Here is a 16538-nt window from a genome sequence, read left to right on the forward strand (position 1 = left end):
AACTACCATATTTCCTTGACCTGAAAATAGGCAAGTCTGAAGGAAACATATTACATGATTGGCACAGCTGCACATGTTCATTATCCAGCAGTTCAATAAATTATTGTACTGCAGGTGCAATTACACTGAAATTACACTCCAATGTGTCTCTTTAATTGTGACTGTACTACATATGTGAAAATATAACTTAAATGTTACTAAGAAAATTTCATTTTTAATTCCTGAAGAGTTTAATAACATTTAACACAAAGGATCTCTTCCCCTAGGTTTATTTACATAAAACATTGTGTGCATAAAACAGAAGCTCTGCATATACAGTACAACATACATTAAAAAGTCTACATCAATAGAATGTGTTTTCTATTCTGGTATGATTGCATGCAGGCATCTAAAGCTTTTCTGTAATCCTGAAATGGCACTTCAGCGCAGACTGGGGCAGACAGCGTCCCTTTCCTCACCAGCCCACACAACCCAGACACCATGGTCTGTAGTTTGATCACCTCTGCAAGAAAGAAAAAAATATATATATTTCACTATCCATCAAGGACTCTGAAGTAATTCGTCTGTATCCTGGGAGACATTAAAGACACTGAAAAGAATACTGGAACACACAGTGTACAAGTATCAGGTGTCTCTTGGTATAAATATGGAATTATGTGTATCTTGTTTGAACATATTTTATGAATTGTACAATGCCACTAAACTGCGCTACAGCCCAGATTATAACAGGCTAATGACAGAGCCCCGATTCAGACCTGGGCTCTCTAGACTAAAGCGCCTCTCCTTTACTCCATGTGCCATCTTTCTGGTCACCTTTTTTTAAACATCACAGATTTGCACGCACACTTAACGTCAGTGTAAAGCTTTGCTTAATTTATCTTTCGGACGCATTTTACCTTGTTTATTGTTTCTTTTCCACTGCGTCATCCAGAATCCTCGGACTGCGATGTTTTTGAATATGAGGGCTTTCTTTTGAAAAGACAAACACACAACTTGCAATCAAAATTTTAAAAAATCTCTGTGCGATTTCCTATGGAACCTGTCATGTCATATGAACTCATGGTTTTCATGATTTAATTAGTATTCTTTTTAATTTTAGAGTAATAACTTACAGCTGGAAGTGGAATTGGTTTCTTTGCCATGCCGCCATAAGTCACTAGTGTTCCCCCATAGCTGTAATAAAGAAGACCAGGTATGCTTAAAGACGAGAGAAAGCATCTCAGAACTACTCTCAGCATCTCAGTTAGGGCTGTGAAGATTAAAGATCTCTCCAAGCCCATTGTTTCTCATTTCACCTCCGACAGCCATGATCACACTAATCTCTCCATCTGTGTTTTCCAAGATGGTTTTCCTAACTCATACAGTACATCAGAAAGACTACAGAAACCAAAATTATCCTGCAGCTAGGATCACACCTTCCCCCCTTCTCTTCAGGACAGACTACTTTTCTTCTAAATTCTCTCTATTCGTTGAAGGTTTCATTTCACACCTCTCTTCACCTATCCTGACTTCACACCTCCTGATTGGCCTATCTTTCTGTCCCCTGCTCCTGCCTCTTGCTCCTCCTCTCTCCCAGCCTTTGTTCTCCCGCTACATTACCTTTGCTTACTGTCTTGTCTTTCTCACACCTGAAGAAGGCTCCATGGCCGAAACGTTGTGTTTTCTTTCTTCTCTTTTCAGCATGGAATAAACCTATTACTTGTTCCTTTGCAGGCTACGCATGCTGACGTAGCTACCCACCTGAACTATCTCAGAACTACAGTATATTTAATTATCTTTTCAAATGCAAGCTGTTCTATTAGGTGTTTTTACAGTAATGCATGAATTTACAGTCTAAGTTTAGCTTTTAAATAATATCTTACACATACATTATGTTCCAGATGTCACTATAACAAGTGTTTATATGCCAAAAATGAGTAATTTTGCTTTTTTTTTTTAATGTGTGATTTCTTCAGAATTGCATATTTGCAATTGTTTCTAAAGTGCACATTAAATGGCAGACTCCCTGTATTGGTAAGGTAAGGGCCATTGGTTATCAGTTCAGATGAAGAGCTCATACAGTACTCCTCTGTCTTGTTAATGACCATGTCTTTTTGTAAGATACACTAAATCCGTGTTTGAATTCTTGAGCTAACTGGTACATCCACTGGGATCAGATTCAATAGGCCAATGTGCTTTTTGGACAGCAATCAAGAAAACCCTTACATCAGTTCTGCAACACCACTGATGATCATATTCACGGACAATTCAAATATAGAATTTTTAAAAACTGGATTTTTTTTGTACCTAGGCTTCATGGATTGGTAAATCTATATACAAGAAAAATTAGACTAACAATAGAATAATCCATCCATTTTCTAGCCGCTTCTTCCAGTTCAGGGGCATGGGGGAGACAGAGGCTATTCCTACAAGCAATAGGTGCAAAGCAGGATACACCCTGGACAGGACGCCAGTCCATCACAGGGTAGATACCAACATGGAACCACGCTCGCACCCGGGCCAATTTTCCAGAAGCCAATGAACCTACCAGCCATGTTGGAGTGTGGGAGGAAACCCATGTAAACATGGGGAGAACATAGAGACATGCCCAGAATTTATCCCAGGACACTGTGAGGCAGCAACTCTAAGCACTGCACCAGCGTGCCACCATTTCAGTTGAATGAATCGCATGTAATCCAATGCTTACTCCAGATGAGTGAGGAGGTCTCCGGCACTGCATCCACCCACACAGTTCAAACCCAGCTTAGGCCTGGGGACTCTCTGGAAAGACCAAAAAACCATTTCAATACATACAGTGTCATTGCAATTATTAAGAAAAGTGTTTTGTCACACAGCAGAACCAGGGATTTACTTCATGATTTGTATCACACCATTTCTAATATAACTGAATTCAGAAGGATTTCCCCATTATTCTTAACATTACAAGTACCCTCCGTCTAATAAGTCGGTCCACTTTATGCTATAAAGAGCCACAGAGTGCAGAGTTCCACTTGGCAGATGCAGGATACAAAGACTACATTCTGGACAAGTGCAGATTAATTGCAGGGCACACATACTGTAGAGGGGGACCATCCGGAGACAATTGTGACCCTACCTGCCTGTCTTTGGAGGGAGGAAGGAAGCTAGACTACACAGAGGAAGTCGATGCGAGTATGAGGGGTGGAGTTCACACAGGTTCCACACAGAAGATGCCAGAGCCTGCAAACGACTCCAGGACCCAAGAGCCATGGATCATCGGCACTGCCGCACCACTGTGCCGCTCCTTTTACAAGTGACATGACATTGCAAACAGTTGTCCCAAACGACTTGACTCGCAAGAAAAACAAAACAATCTTCCACTTTCTATTCACCATCCCCTCTTATTGTGAAACTATACACTTGTATACAGGACCAATACTGATGCTGAATTTTGAATTTTGAACTCGAGGGGCAGCAAGAAATGTTTCTTTAAAGCTGAAAAGATACTGCTGTCTCCAGTCGAATGCCATGAAAGTCAGGGGTTCTATTTTTTAAAATACTCTTATTTTTAGCATTTTTCTTATTTCTCACCTGAAATATTTGGTCCATATCTGAACTTTTCAGACTTTCTTCAGAGATTACATAGTCCGCCCCAATAGATCGTAGGCTTTCCACCAGTTCCCTTCGGTTAGATCTGTGAAAAATAAAATTATGTGTTTATCTTAAAGATGACATTAGAAAATATACAAAATGTATATTCTATATGTATGTTTCAATAGTTCAAAGTGTGCCCCCACTCTTTGGAATTTGGAATGATTTTCAATATTGGGTCATTTCCCCATTCTTTACATTAAAATCTTTAGTCTGTGACCTTTAACGCTTTCTTGGAGAATTTGAATATTTGAAATTGACTGTGAATACTCAGGGAAAGACCGTACGTGCAGTAATTATTGACATATTTCAACTTCAACCATTGGCCTCTCTTTCTGTCCCCTGCTCCCGCCTCTCACTCCTCCTCCCTCCCAACTCCACGGCCGAAATGTTGTGTTCTCTTTCTTCTTTTTTTCAGCATGGAATAAACCTCCACCTAATCTGCGTAACCTCCTTGTTCACAGCTCCCTTGACCGCCCTCAACAACCATCCACACCAGGCACTTTCCCTTGCAACAGAGCTCGCTGTATCACCTGCAAGTACACAGCCACCACCACACTCATTCAAGGCCCCTCAGGACAATTCTGGATCACCCAGACAGCATCTTGTACCTCCAGCAACCTTATTTACTGTATCTCTTGCAGTAAATGCCCAGCCATCTACATTGGATAAACAGGAAGGAGACTCGGAGACCGCTTCAGAGAACACGTCAGGGCTGTGAAGATTAAAGATCTCTCCAAGCCCATTGTTTCTCATTTCACCTCTGACGGCCACAACCACTCTAATCTCTCCGTCTGTGTTCTCAAAGACGGTTTTCCGAACTCATACATCAGAAAGACCACCGAAACTAAAATTATTCTGCAGCTACTGTAGGATCACACATTCTCCCTTCCCTTAACGACAGACTACTGTTCTCTTAAATTTTCTCCATTCATTGGAAGTTTCATTTCACACCTCTCTGCACCCATTCTGACTTCACACCTCCTGATTGGCCTATCTTTCTGTCCCCTGCTCCCGCCTCTCGCTCCTACTCTCTCCCAGCTTTTGTTCTCCCGCTACATTACCTTTGCCTACTGCCCTGTCTCTCTCACACCTGAAGAAGGCTCCACGGCCGAAACGTTGTGTTCTCTTTCTTCTTTTTTTCAGCATGGAATAAACCTATTACTTGTTCCTTTGCAGCCTACGCATGCTGACGCAGCTACCCACCTGAACTACTATATTTCAACTTCATGTGCCCAACAAACTGAAACAAGTTTCTCGCCGATTTTTTTCAGACACTTCAAATTTACTGTATATATGTTATAGAATGTGAAATCAAGGAAATCTAGGAAATGTGTGAAATCCATGGTTATTTACTGTAGTAATTTCCCCAGTTCTATATTCTCACGGCAACATACTGTATACTGTATAAAGTACAGTACAGTGCAGTATACTGTAAAGCATGTTACTCCTACCTGTCTCGTATTACGTTGATGGTCTTCACTCCCATGGCAGCTGAAATCTGAATTACTGCTTGTCCAACTGCACTGTTGGCACCATTTTGAATGACTGTCTCACCTAAAGACAAATTTCATTGATGAGCAGAAAGGAGATAAACCCTGTGTATCAGAATACACAATTATTATGAACTTACCAGGCTGCAGGTGCTCAAAGTCATGTAACATCCTATAAGCAGTGCATGGATTTACACCAATCGTTGCAGCGCATAGTAATGGAATATCCTTGGGAATCTTAATAAGGTCACACTCATCACATACTGCTTCTGTTCTCCATGTGCCTGCAGGAGGAAATTAATGCCAGTGTGGATTCACTGTTAGAACAATTTAATCAATGACAGAAATGACTTTTAACATGATCACTGAATGTAATTAAAATATATGTTTGCTATAATAATACTATGAATTATAAATATCAAAGATCAATTTATTTTTTCCCCCCAAAACAATACACATACTGTATGTTTAGCTTATGGAGTAGCTAGCTGACTGTGCTGGCCAGAGGTCTCATAGTTTTGGTATTACTATCTGGTTTCACAGCTTATTTAAAAATACTGAGTTCTATTACGTCCTATGGTAATATTAATTTTATCACAGGTTTTAGCTTTTTAGCAGGGAATGTAAATGAAGCTTGAATATTTAGCTGAATACAGTATGTAGAATGCTATTAAGTAAATAAAACACCATTGACATTAACAGAAACCACAAAACCTCAGGTGCTGATTTGTTTTCAACAGTCTCTCAGTCCAAGAAAATAATATTAATTATTTCTTGACCTAATCAATGTAAGGATGAATATTTCATCATCTTCAAACAATAACATTTGGAAAATCACATAGATTAATGTTAATGTTGGTGGTATTGTAACCCTATTTAAATCTTAAACCTAATGAAGATGGATCCCAGAGGAAGTACACAGTTGAATGAGAGCAATGAACCATAAACAAAACCCTTTAGAATACCTTAATAGACTTCTTTGGTGTTCTGACCTCTGTTTATGCATTCCAAGATAATTCAAAAAATTAAAGGGTACAGTACTGTACAGTACATCCATTCCAGGAGAACATTGACTCTGACTACCGTTTTGGGGGCGGAGGTTGAAAGGGTTTCAATTATGTAAAACCAAACAATTTCTACGGAAGCCTATTGGCACCATGGAGGAAAAAGAAAATCGAATTTCTAAACAAGATAGTTGTTTTGTTTTCTCCTTGGAGCTAATAAGCTTTCGAACATTTATTCCTCCTTCTCACCGTTTTCCTTTACTCAATAAAAGTACATTTTCACATCAGTTTTGGAATTATAGGAAACAATCGTTACTTTGTCTGTTTGACAGTTTTATTTTGTTTATATTTTATTTTTATCATTTGGATTAACTTCTGAAACTTTGTAGCACCATAAAGTATACTCCTGAAATAGCAGGCAGCTACAGTTACAGAAGTTGTGTTTTAGTGAAAACTCCACTCCCCCTTCTCATCTCTATTAGCATGTGTTCACAGGAAAGACTGAGAAAAGAGTAGGATTCATACCAAAACCTGCGTCTACAGGAATCACCCAGTCTCCAGGTCTGAAAGCTGTTACATTAGTGCCAATTTCAACAACTTCCCCAACCCCTTCGTTGCCTCCAATAGCTGGGAAAGGTGGTAGGATGGGATAGGTGCCTGTCAGATAAAAACACATGGTGGTGTTGAGGTACACGTCTCCAGATGGTTTAATTTAATTCATCTTCTCGATCAACATGTTTCAGCTGGAAGGGGTTTATTTTTCTCAGCTGTGAAATCAGGCTGTGGTATGTCTTTATTGTAACCATTCTTTTTCCGCACCAGGAAAAACAGACTGGAAATGAATGGATATTTCTGTCATGTCTCATCTTTTCCCTGTTTTTCAAAACAATTTCTGCAGAATCACATTTAGATTTTATTTTGTTTGGTGATCAAAAATTGAATGGACCTTCTACTAGAAAAAATAATTCCATAGTAATACTGATGGGCTAATGGCCAAACATATTTACTTATTTGCTCAAACATTTAGCATCCCATAGGTAAAGGGTTCAAGGGTTGAATTTCTAGTCTATGTACAGTATGTAGACTATCAAACAAAGGACATTGAGGCCGATACAGTATATTTGCTGCACATCAGCTCCTCTAGTCTGTTAAGGCCAGAGTGCTTTTAAGGAACATCTTTATATACTGTTGTGCCTTTCATTACGCATTGTCTCAAGGCATTTGGCAATAAAGCAAAAGCTTCAGAAACACATGAATGCAGACTTAAATACAATAAACAGAATTAAAAGGTAGAACAATTTCATAGTGCTGACTAAGGGATATAGTACAGTGCCTTCAGAAAGTATTCACCCTCCTGAACAAGAGCAATTATTGTGTTACGACCAGATGTTTTTAATGCAATGAACTTGCTTTTTTCCCTTAATTCACACAACTTATACAACACTTTAAAAGGCCAAAAACTATCCTTCTTTCCATTTCCTAATGATGGATCTGGCTGTGTTCCTGGAACATTCAACACCACAGATACTGTATGCTTTATACCCGGCTCCAGATCTATGCCTCTTCACAGATCTACTGTATCACAGAGATGAACACACAGCTCCTTGGTCTACATGGAAGAGTATCTGCTCTGACCTTATATACAGTACTGTAGGCTGTACATGTAAAACATTTCCAGACCCTTTGTTCCATTTTGACATTTTGACATTGGTGCAGATTAGTGACCAAAAATCCCATATACAGTAAATGTGTTTCTATTTCAGTTTAAATCATAACAATTTATGAAAAAATCCAAGAGGGGTGAATCTTGAATCTTTATACCGTCTGAAGACAATAAAATTGGTTGAGGAAGAATTCTACAGCCTTGGGAAAGAGAACAGAAAACAAGTCTCCAAGGGTTTAGAGCCTTAATCAAGTACAAATGAAATGTAAGTATATTGAGAGATTACAGTGCATTGATGTAGTCAGGAGACAAATTGTTCAAGCTCTTCATGTTGTGCAGTAGTACAATATGTATTTTGAATTTTGATTTTGTATGAATTTGAATTTTATTCTGAAACCCCCAGGGAGCCTTTCAAAAAAGTGAAAACGAGAAATCTGCTCATGTGTTCCAGTTTTGGTTAAGAACCGAGCATCTGTCTCTGAACATATTGCAATTTGTTAAGAACACATTTGGATACGCAAGCAAGAACAGTATGACAATAATTGAGGCTGGAAAGAAAACAAACGGTTATGCATCAGTTTCTCTAAATCAGATTGGGAGAGAGAAGAATGGTTATAAACAATGTTATTAAGATAAAGTCACCTTCACTATGTTGCGAACATAAGGTACAAGCGAAAGACTTGAATCAGAGTATACCAGGCTTGCCAACCTGATTACTTGCTCTGACTCAAATACATACTGTAAAGTGGCGCTGATAAGGAGAGACAATCAACATAACACTGGCCTTGTTAGAGCTCAGATGCAGAAAAAGTTCTTGCACCCTTTTATTATCATTATCTAAACAGTACCTGTATGTTAAGGTATACTGTAGAGCAAGGTTTCATAAGAACATTCATTTGGGTGTCATTAGCATAGAAATAAAAACTAACTTTAAAATGGATGAAACTTACAAGAAGGAACAATACCTAACTTTTTTTTAAGCTGTTACTCAAGATTTTAAATGACAAAACAGTTACAGTAATGCCAGTAATCATCAAGATGGTATGATTTAAAAATACAAAGGTAGTTCTGAGGTCCAGTAAGAGAAGAATATATAACAAACCAAAGTCATCAGTCAGCAGTAAGTCATTAGTAAACTCATGAAGAGCTGTTTCAGAACTACAAGAGGCATCAATCTGTGAACCAAGTCTGAAATGCTTTGAGCATCTTATTTGTAGATACTGTAAGTAATATTTAACTGAACAGCAACTCTTATATAACTTTTTCTAAAAATGGATGTTGGAAGATTATTACTACACTGGCTTAAACCTAAATTCTACTTTTCAAACACGGGTTTAATACAGTAACTTCAAGTTAAAGGCCTAAAAGAACCTTTTATTGTTCTTTGACGAAATGTGTGACAATGAGACAGTAATTGCAAAACATATTGCAAGACAGAGGGAGTAGGATTCAAAACACATGTGGTTAAATGGTAAAGACCTTAAAGACCATTTATATGCATATTAAAATAATTAGATCAATAAAATAATTATGATCATACAGTAAATGACATGAACATCTTAAGGCCTTCAGGTGGCCTCCCTTACTGTAAGATATTAATAGTCTCCAGGAGTTTCTTTACTGTTTGTTCATTCCTGTTTTATTTTTTTCAATCTTGTTTTCTTTTTTACAATCTATTAAAACAAAAAAATAAGCTTATTAAATCATACTGTTTTATTTTAAGCTTATTAATTCATACTACAGTACATACAATTTTATTTTGCTCCTGATAAGGTGAAAACTTGGGAAAGAAAGTTATAAAATGAAAACAAAACTGAAGAATTCCTCCTAGGCCACTGTTGTCAACGTGTAATAAGTTAAATGAACAAAATTATTGTTTCTCAGGCAAAGAGAAAAGAAAACAAAATTAAAGAAGTTTTAAACAGTAAATACTCCTGCTAGAATCTCATTTACTTAAATAGACAATAAAAACAAATTGTTGAAGCAAGTTGGTTTGTCTAGATTAGTGTTCTTCAGTCACTATCAGTCAATGAAATATGTTTTCATTAGTACATTCATTTTGAGGGTTAATTTGTTTTAAGTGGTTGTGCAACTGAAATTTAAAACTTATAAGAGAACACCAATATTTTTATTGCACATGTATGACCTTTTAAAAATGCTACTGCTAAACATGGAAACTGGTTAAAATTCTATCACAGCCTTGTGCATAAAACTATTTTATTTTCCTTCATTGTCTCGTTGTTTCATTGTGTTATTGTGGTTTTGGTTGTGTAATGGACTATGTATGTAATTTCTTCTTTTCACAGCTGACAAGTTCCGTAATTGTTTCATTTAAAACTTTTTTGTTATTTTATTGCTGTGGCATTAAAGGAACAACTTAGTTAAGGATACACTTATATGGACAAACATACACGTATAAAATATTGTACCTTGAAGCATGTTAATATCTGCTGGGTTAACAGGTGCAGCCAGCATCTTCATTCTAACGTCAGTGTCTCCAACATTACGTAATGTTATTTTCTCCATTCTTAAGAGGGAAGAAAACTTTGCATGAGATCTTACTGTGCAGGATAAGTTATAACTGTATTTTGTAGCTTACTGTTTCTCATTGTTAATTACCACAGTCCGTTAGTTTTATCCTTTCTCACACTTCTTTTTTTACTGGTTGCTGAGATTTTGGTGCTGTTGTTTTCATAGTTTTGTTAACAAGTTCAACAAGTAATTTAAACAAATTTTATAATCCACCTTCATACTGTATACAGCTGTAATATTGAACACATATTCTTTGAATTATCGTACATGCCTTAGTTCTATAGGTCTTATAAAATGTATCACTGGTTTCAAAATAGAGAGAAAACATGATACACTGCTAAGGGTACTTAAAGCAGCACTTCTAACAACCATACAGTAGCAAGCAGCGTAACCTTATGTTCATCATTCGCCTGTGTACTGTAGGTGATTCCCTGTAAAATAGTGTACAGTATGTTCAGTATGTGGCAAGTATTAGAGACTCTAATGCCTATTAAGAATATTTGGCTCAAAATAGTGTAGAAATGCAATACATTCCGATTGTATTAATTTAAAATGTGATATGTTTAACTCCATATCACAAACAAAAATAAAATCCTTCATATTTCAACAAGAATGAAAGTCGTGAATGCCTTACCTTATCACATCACTTTTTGCTCCGTGCTTTCTGTAAACCAGGGCTCTGCAAGAATGCACAGATCTTACAGTTATAGGCAGCTTAGCTGGGTTGAGGGTTTGGTTTACCCTTGCCCGATGCCCAGAGCCCAGTAGAAAAGGCCGACTAAGACAGTAAATTCCTTTCCTCATATTTGTTTCCTCATATACTGCACAGTGTACAATAAGTGAATCTCTTGTGCGCGTCCTCTACTCTTAAAGTCGTGTTCTTCTTTCTCATGCTTGGGCTATTACAACACATTTATAGGAGAAGAGGGCAGGGTTTGGAAAGTACATTATAATGCTTCCTCCTTTTCCTATAAATGGGGATGATTTTTAAAAATTTGGAAACGTACACCGACTCGATTTAAATAGTGTGGTACAGTACAACGCAGGGAGTGTCTGGTGTGGGGAGCGGAGCCCCCGGATTAAGGAAGACGCGTTGCCGTGAAAACCCCACCTGACGTGATTAAGTGAAGGAACAGCAGGGGTAGAAGTGGTTTAAAGGGGGAAAAGATGCAGCAGGAGCTTGGCCTTGCTGTCGCTGCACTGGTGAGAGGACAAATGCGGAGGCTCTGCTGGGGGAGAGCCGAGCTGAAGCAGGACAGGAGCGGGTGTGAGACGCTACTAGTCGGGGCGATGTTAGAAGGGCGTGCAGCCCTGTACAGTATGAGTGAGCAAAGACTTGACTAGCCACTGTAGTAACCCCGAGAGGGGGTGGAGAAGATCGACAATCGGGGTTGTGAGAGGAATAGGCTGTGGGGAAAAGAGCGAAAACGTCAGTGTGCGAGGAGACGGACAAGAAACTGGGCTTTATGAGATCGTTGAAAGATTTAAAGGGACAGCATCCTGCTAGGGTGTGAGAGCAGGGCTGACGTGTCTGCTGTATGAGTTAGTGTGTGTAGACCAGAGTGGGTTGTGTGGTAGAGGGACCCTCCCCCTGGCAATACATTGGTGTCGAGGAAGCGAGTGGGGTCTATCTAGCTGCACCCTCTGGGAGATAGTGATGTGGTGGCTGGGCACGTTGAGGTGCACTGGCAGCTGTGTAGATGTAACACGGTGGTGGCTGGGCACAACGTGGGGTTTGCTGGCAGCTGTGAGTTCACAACCTAAGGGCGTGAGAGTGAGGTGCCAGAGAGGTTGTGAGTGTGTGTTAGAGAGGGACCGTGTGGTGGGTCTTGGCACGGTATGTAGGTATGTAGGTACAGGTAGTGTGTACTTGTGTAACCCAACCTGTTGGCGTTGGGAAGAGGACGTCAGGGCTGGAGGTGGACCTGGGAGTCTGAGGAACTGGTTGAGTGTGAAACAGTGACCTAATGGAGTAGGAGCAGGAGGCTCTGTGTTGGGGTCTGGGAGCAGGAGGTTCCTAGCAGTAAGGAAAACGGGATGAACTTGGTGAACTTGGGACTCTGAAGGTAAAGGACCCAGAAGTAATGGAATGTGGAGTCATGTGTCCTGTTACACCGATGAGGGGGTCAGTGTGATCACCACTCTCGGAGAAGAGTGTGTATAAGAAAGTAAAGGAAACCAAGAAAAGCTTATAAAGGGGCATGACAGGAGATTGAGAGCCTGTCCATGCCCAATATAATGTCAACTACCCCCAGGACACCACAATAGAACGAGACTTTTAAAACTCAATGTAAGTTAAAGTGAAGAACTGTTAAAATTTGAAGAGTTTTCTATAACACCTTAAGCATTGTATACATTTTAATTGACAATATAATTACAAACAGTATTAATGTGTGAAATCTTATTAAAAATACAACAAATATTTTTACCTGCCAAGTGTTCCATTACAGTTTTGATGTGGTAGTATCCCATGTGAAACCAAAACATAAATATTCAAAATTTGATTTGCCCAAACTTTGAGTTGTAAGCATTAAGTGGTGTACATTATACAGAAAACAAAAGTTTGATAATGATAATAGGAGTTTATGCTAGTTACAAATGATTATCAATTGGGCCTGTTTTTGCTGTGCTTCTAATTAAGTGCCTACAGGAGAATAATTAATGATGTATGTTATGCTAATGAAGACTTATGTGTGCTAGAAACTGGCAGGTTTCTATAAGGCCTCCTTATGGTATAGTTTCCCTAAATTCTGAACAAAATTAATAAATCCATTTTAATTTAATACAATACAAAAGTGTGTGCCATAGGATTTTTTCTCCTAGCACAAAAGAAACTGTATGTGAACCTTTTCTGTCTGTCAGCTCCTTTTTAAATAAGGAAGTCTGTGAACTGATTGCGTGAATTGAGAACTCCTGTTGTGCAATACATGAGCTCTCGCTTGAAAGCAACTTTGTTTTATTTGACAGGTGTTCTCTTATCTGTTGTTGATATGAATAGATGCCATTCAATTAACTGCTTCTAAACGGATCAATGATCCATCAAAATTAAAAAAGTAACTTTTTTAATATACCCTTCAAGTCATTTTATTCATCTATCCATTAATTTTCTAACCACTTCATCCAATTCAGACACTCACAGGCACAGGCATGCTTGTACTCATGCCAGTTAACTCAAGCCAATTCATCTACCAGTATGTTTTTGTACTGCGGGAAGAAACCCATGTGAACACGGGGAGACTATACAATATCCATGCAGACGGCACTCCAGGTCTGAAATTGAACTTGAATAAACCAGCAAGCCCTGCCTGGCAAAGACAAAAGCATGCATTCCTCTTTCTGCATCAGATTGTGAGAGATGTGAACAGAAAGGAATGATGAAAGAATGAATAAAGATCACAGTTCTTCAAACACAAACTACGAATCAAAATCAAATCAAAGATGACAGCAAAATTCCTGACCTAAGTACTTGGATTATACCAAATTCCAAGGACCCTCAAAAGAAAATCTGTTGTTTGGCACTAACTGTGGAGCCAGTAAGTGCCAATCAGTTTAACTACTGAGCTCATATGTACAAAGTTTTTTGCTGCATCTATTTTTAACATCATCTATGTAATGCGATAAGACAGGCCATGCTTGATTAACGGCAAGTTTTGTGCAGATGGAAATTAGGGGTCATCAGCATAGTAATGAAAACTGATGCCGTAGCAATACAAAATCTGACCTAATGGTAACATAGAGTGAAAAGAAAACTTTCAAGAATGGAGTCCTGGAGGTCAGCAGAAATAACCAACTTTTGTTGAGGAGAAACGATACCCAACTTTTTCAAAATATTAACTATGAAATGGGACAGTGTAGCACAGCGAGTAAGTCTCTGAGCTCCTGACTGGTGGGTTGTGAGTTCAAGTTCCCACTGCAGACACTGCTTTTCGTATGTTGAGTGAAATGCGTTATCCCAAGGGTTCCAGTTTATTCAGGTGTACAAAAGGGCACCAGCAGGGCTGAGGTTAGGCTCTGCCCCATCCAGGTGGGGAATGTCCTCTCTGTTCACTTAATACAATGGAAACCAGGTTGGACCAATGAGCTATTGTGTCTCAAATGAGGAGCTACTGTATATAACTTTCCTTAAACCATGAAAAAGCAGTTTCATTAATACCAACAACCTTCTCTAACCTATTCAGCAAGGTGGAATAACCAGAAGTTCAAATACGTAACTAAAATCCAGCAGTATGTGACTGGAGTAATCTGTCATCAACCGATCATTAACAACCCTGACAAGAGCTCTCGTTACGCGAGTTTAATTTGATCGAGTCAGGCTGTACAGTACTGTACGTGCAAGGCTTTAGGGGACACCAGTCAGAGAACATGCACTGTAGAGCAGAGGAATGACAACCATGAATGATGGAGGCTGTAGAGCAGTTATATGGACCTGTGTAGTATGCAAAGCGTACAAATGACAGTATTTAGTTCCGAGGAAACAAGATTGCTTCATATTGAAAAGGGAAACCACAGTAATGAAAATGTAACAGAATATCCCATGTACAGGATTCTTGGGAAGCAGCTAAAATAGCCATCTTTTGTGGTTGTTCCAGAATGATGATCTTCCTTGTTTCTGTAAAAAACAAGCTTGGTAGCACAGGTTAACAAATGAGTTTTCAGAATATAGTAGCCCATTATTTTGTAATATTCGTTAAGCAAAAGCTTGACAGCTGTTTAAAGATAAGACCATAACATAACATAACATAACCTGTGGCCGAGGGGGAACGGTTCTCGATTATCTTCTCCTTTCTTCTGCCAAACATTGTTGATTTTTACAGGAAAAATTAGTGTTTGAATTTCTATTACAAAGCAGTATAGCTGAAATAAATTGTCAGGGTTCATTTTTATTTTGTATGTTTTTAACAAAAGTTTACATCTTGTTTTTTTTTTCACACATGGATTTCTGGACCATCATTTTAAAATGCTTTTGTCAATTTGCTTTAGGTAATCAGAGAATGTTTGTGAGTTGCCACATTTTTCAGTAATCTTACTTGGTCTTCCACATTTTGAGGCAATAGTAGTTCCTGTTTCCTGTGTCAGTAATTGCATACATTGTGTTTTTTTAGTTGATCTGTTATCTATTTTACAGTCACTTGATTGCTTCACTGCTACATTTGATGGTAAAGGTATTTTGCCATAATCATAAGAGACAGTCTATACTGTATGTTATACTTTATATAATTAATATAAAAATATTAGTCTTTATTTTTATACATATTAGACAAATGTTCGTTGTTTTATTATCAAACACAATTTAAAATGTATTTCTTTCACTAGAACACTTAAAATAATGATAATTATTTTTAGCTATATTTTCATATCACCAAAGTGCACATTGACATTTTCAGTCATCTTAGGGTCGAGATTAAAATTTTAAGTCCATTTGTTACTGTTCAAACTAAAAAAATAGCATGCTGTATGTAACATACTGTATATAAATTGCAATATGTTTAAAAACTGACGTGTTCTAATTATTTTTAATTAAAATTAAACTAACTTGCTTTGTTCAAATGTGGTTTTGTTCCTTTTCAGAGATGACGATCTAGTCCTTTGAGGGACAATTATTCTTCTTTTTCATGAAGTCATGATATGTCATTACTGGCATTTCAAGTATGTGGCCGTAAACGTACTGTATTGTCATCTTCTAGTGGTATTATTATTTCAAACACATTTAAATCTGCCATAATATCGACAGTCTAAATCCATATACAGTATATATATACTGTAGTAGTTCAGGTGGGTAGCTGCGTCAGCATGCGTAGGCTGCAAAGGAACAAGTAATAGGTTTATTCCATGCTGAAAAAAAGAAGAAAGAGAACATAACGTTTCGGCCGTGGAGCCTTCTTCAGGTGTGAGAGAGACAGGGCAGTAGGCAAAGGTAATGTAGCGGGACAACAAAGGCTGGGGGAGAGGAGGAGTGAGAGGCGGGAGCAGGGGACAGAAAGAGAGGCCAATCAAGAGGTGTGAAGTCAGAATGGGTGCAGAGAGGTGTGAAATGAAACTTCCAATGAATGGAGAAAATTTAAAAGAACAGTAATCTGTCGTTAAGGGAAGGGAGAATGTGTGATCCTAACCGTATATATATACTGTATGTCTTTTTGTATTCAGAACTAGTAAATGAAATCCTTCTGTCAGAGAATTTCACAACTTGTGTCGAAATTCCTCTTTTGTTACACTGAAATAATGAAACTCAGTGGGATA

General features: G+C 38.2%; 2 protein-coding genes across 2 annotated transcripts in view; one reads left to right on the forward strand and one right to left on the reverse strand.

Annotated features, from left to right (window-relative positions):
- Positions 1-16538, forward strand: part of arhgap18 (Rho GTPase activating protein 18) — a 55773-nt gene that overhangs the window by 37014 nt on the left and 2221 nt on the right. The window lies entirely within an intron of this gene.
- On the reverse strand, positions 254-11164 carry LOC102686596 (enoyl-[acyl-carrier-protein] reductase, mitochondrial). The gene is made up of 10 exons (XM_006626457.3): positions 10936-11164; positions 10199-10296; positions 6632-6763; positions 5243-5386; positions 5064-5166; positions 3550-3652; positions 2687-2760; positions 1113-1173; positions 897-969; positions 254-502 (listed from the first exon to the last, which is right to left on the reverse strand). The coding sequence occupies exons 1-10, from the start codon at positions 11103-11105 to the stop codon at positions 339-341; spliced, it is 1122 nt and encodes a 373-aa protein (XP_006626520.2). The 5' UTR covers positions 11106-11164; the 3' UTR covers positions 254-338.

Source organism: Lepisosteus oculatus, chromosome 2 (genome assembly GCF_040954835.1).
Source record: "Lepisosteus oculatus isolate fLepOcu1 chromosome 2, fLepOcu1.hap2, whole genome shotgun sequence".
Lineage (NCBI taxonomy): Eukaryota > Metazoa > Chordata > Actinopteri > Semionotiformes > Lepisosteidae > Lepisosteus > Lepisosteus oculatus.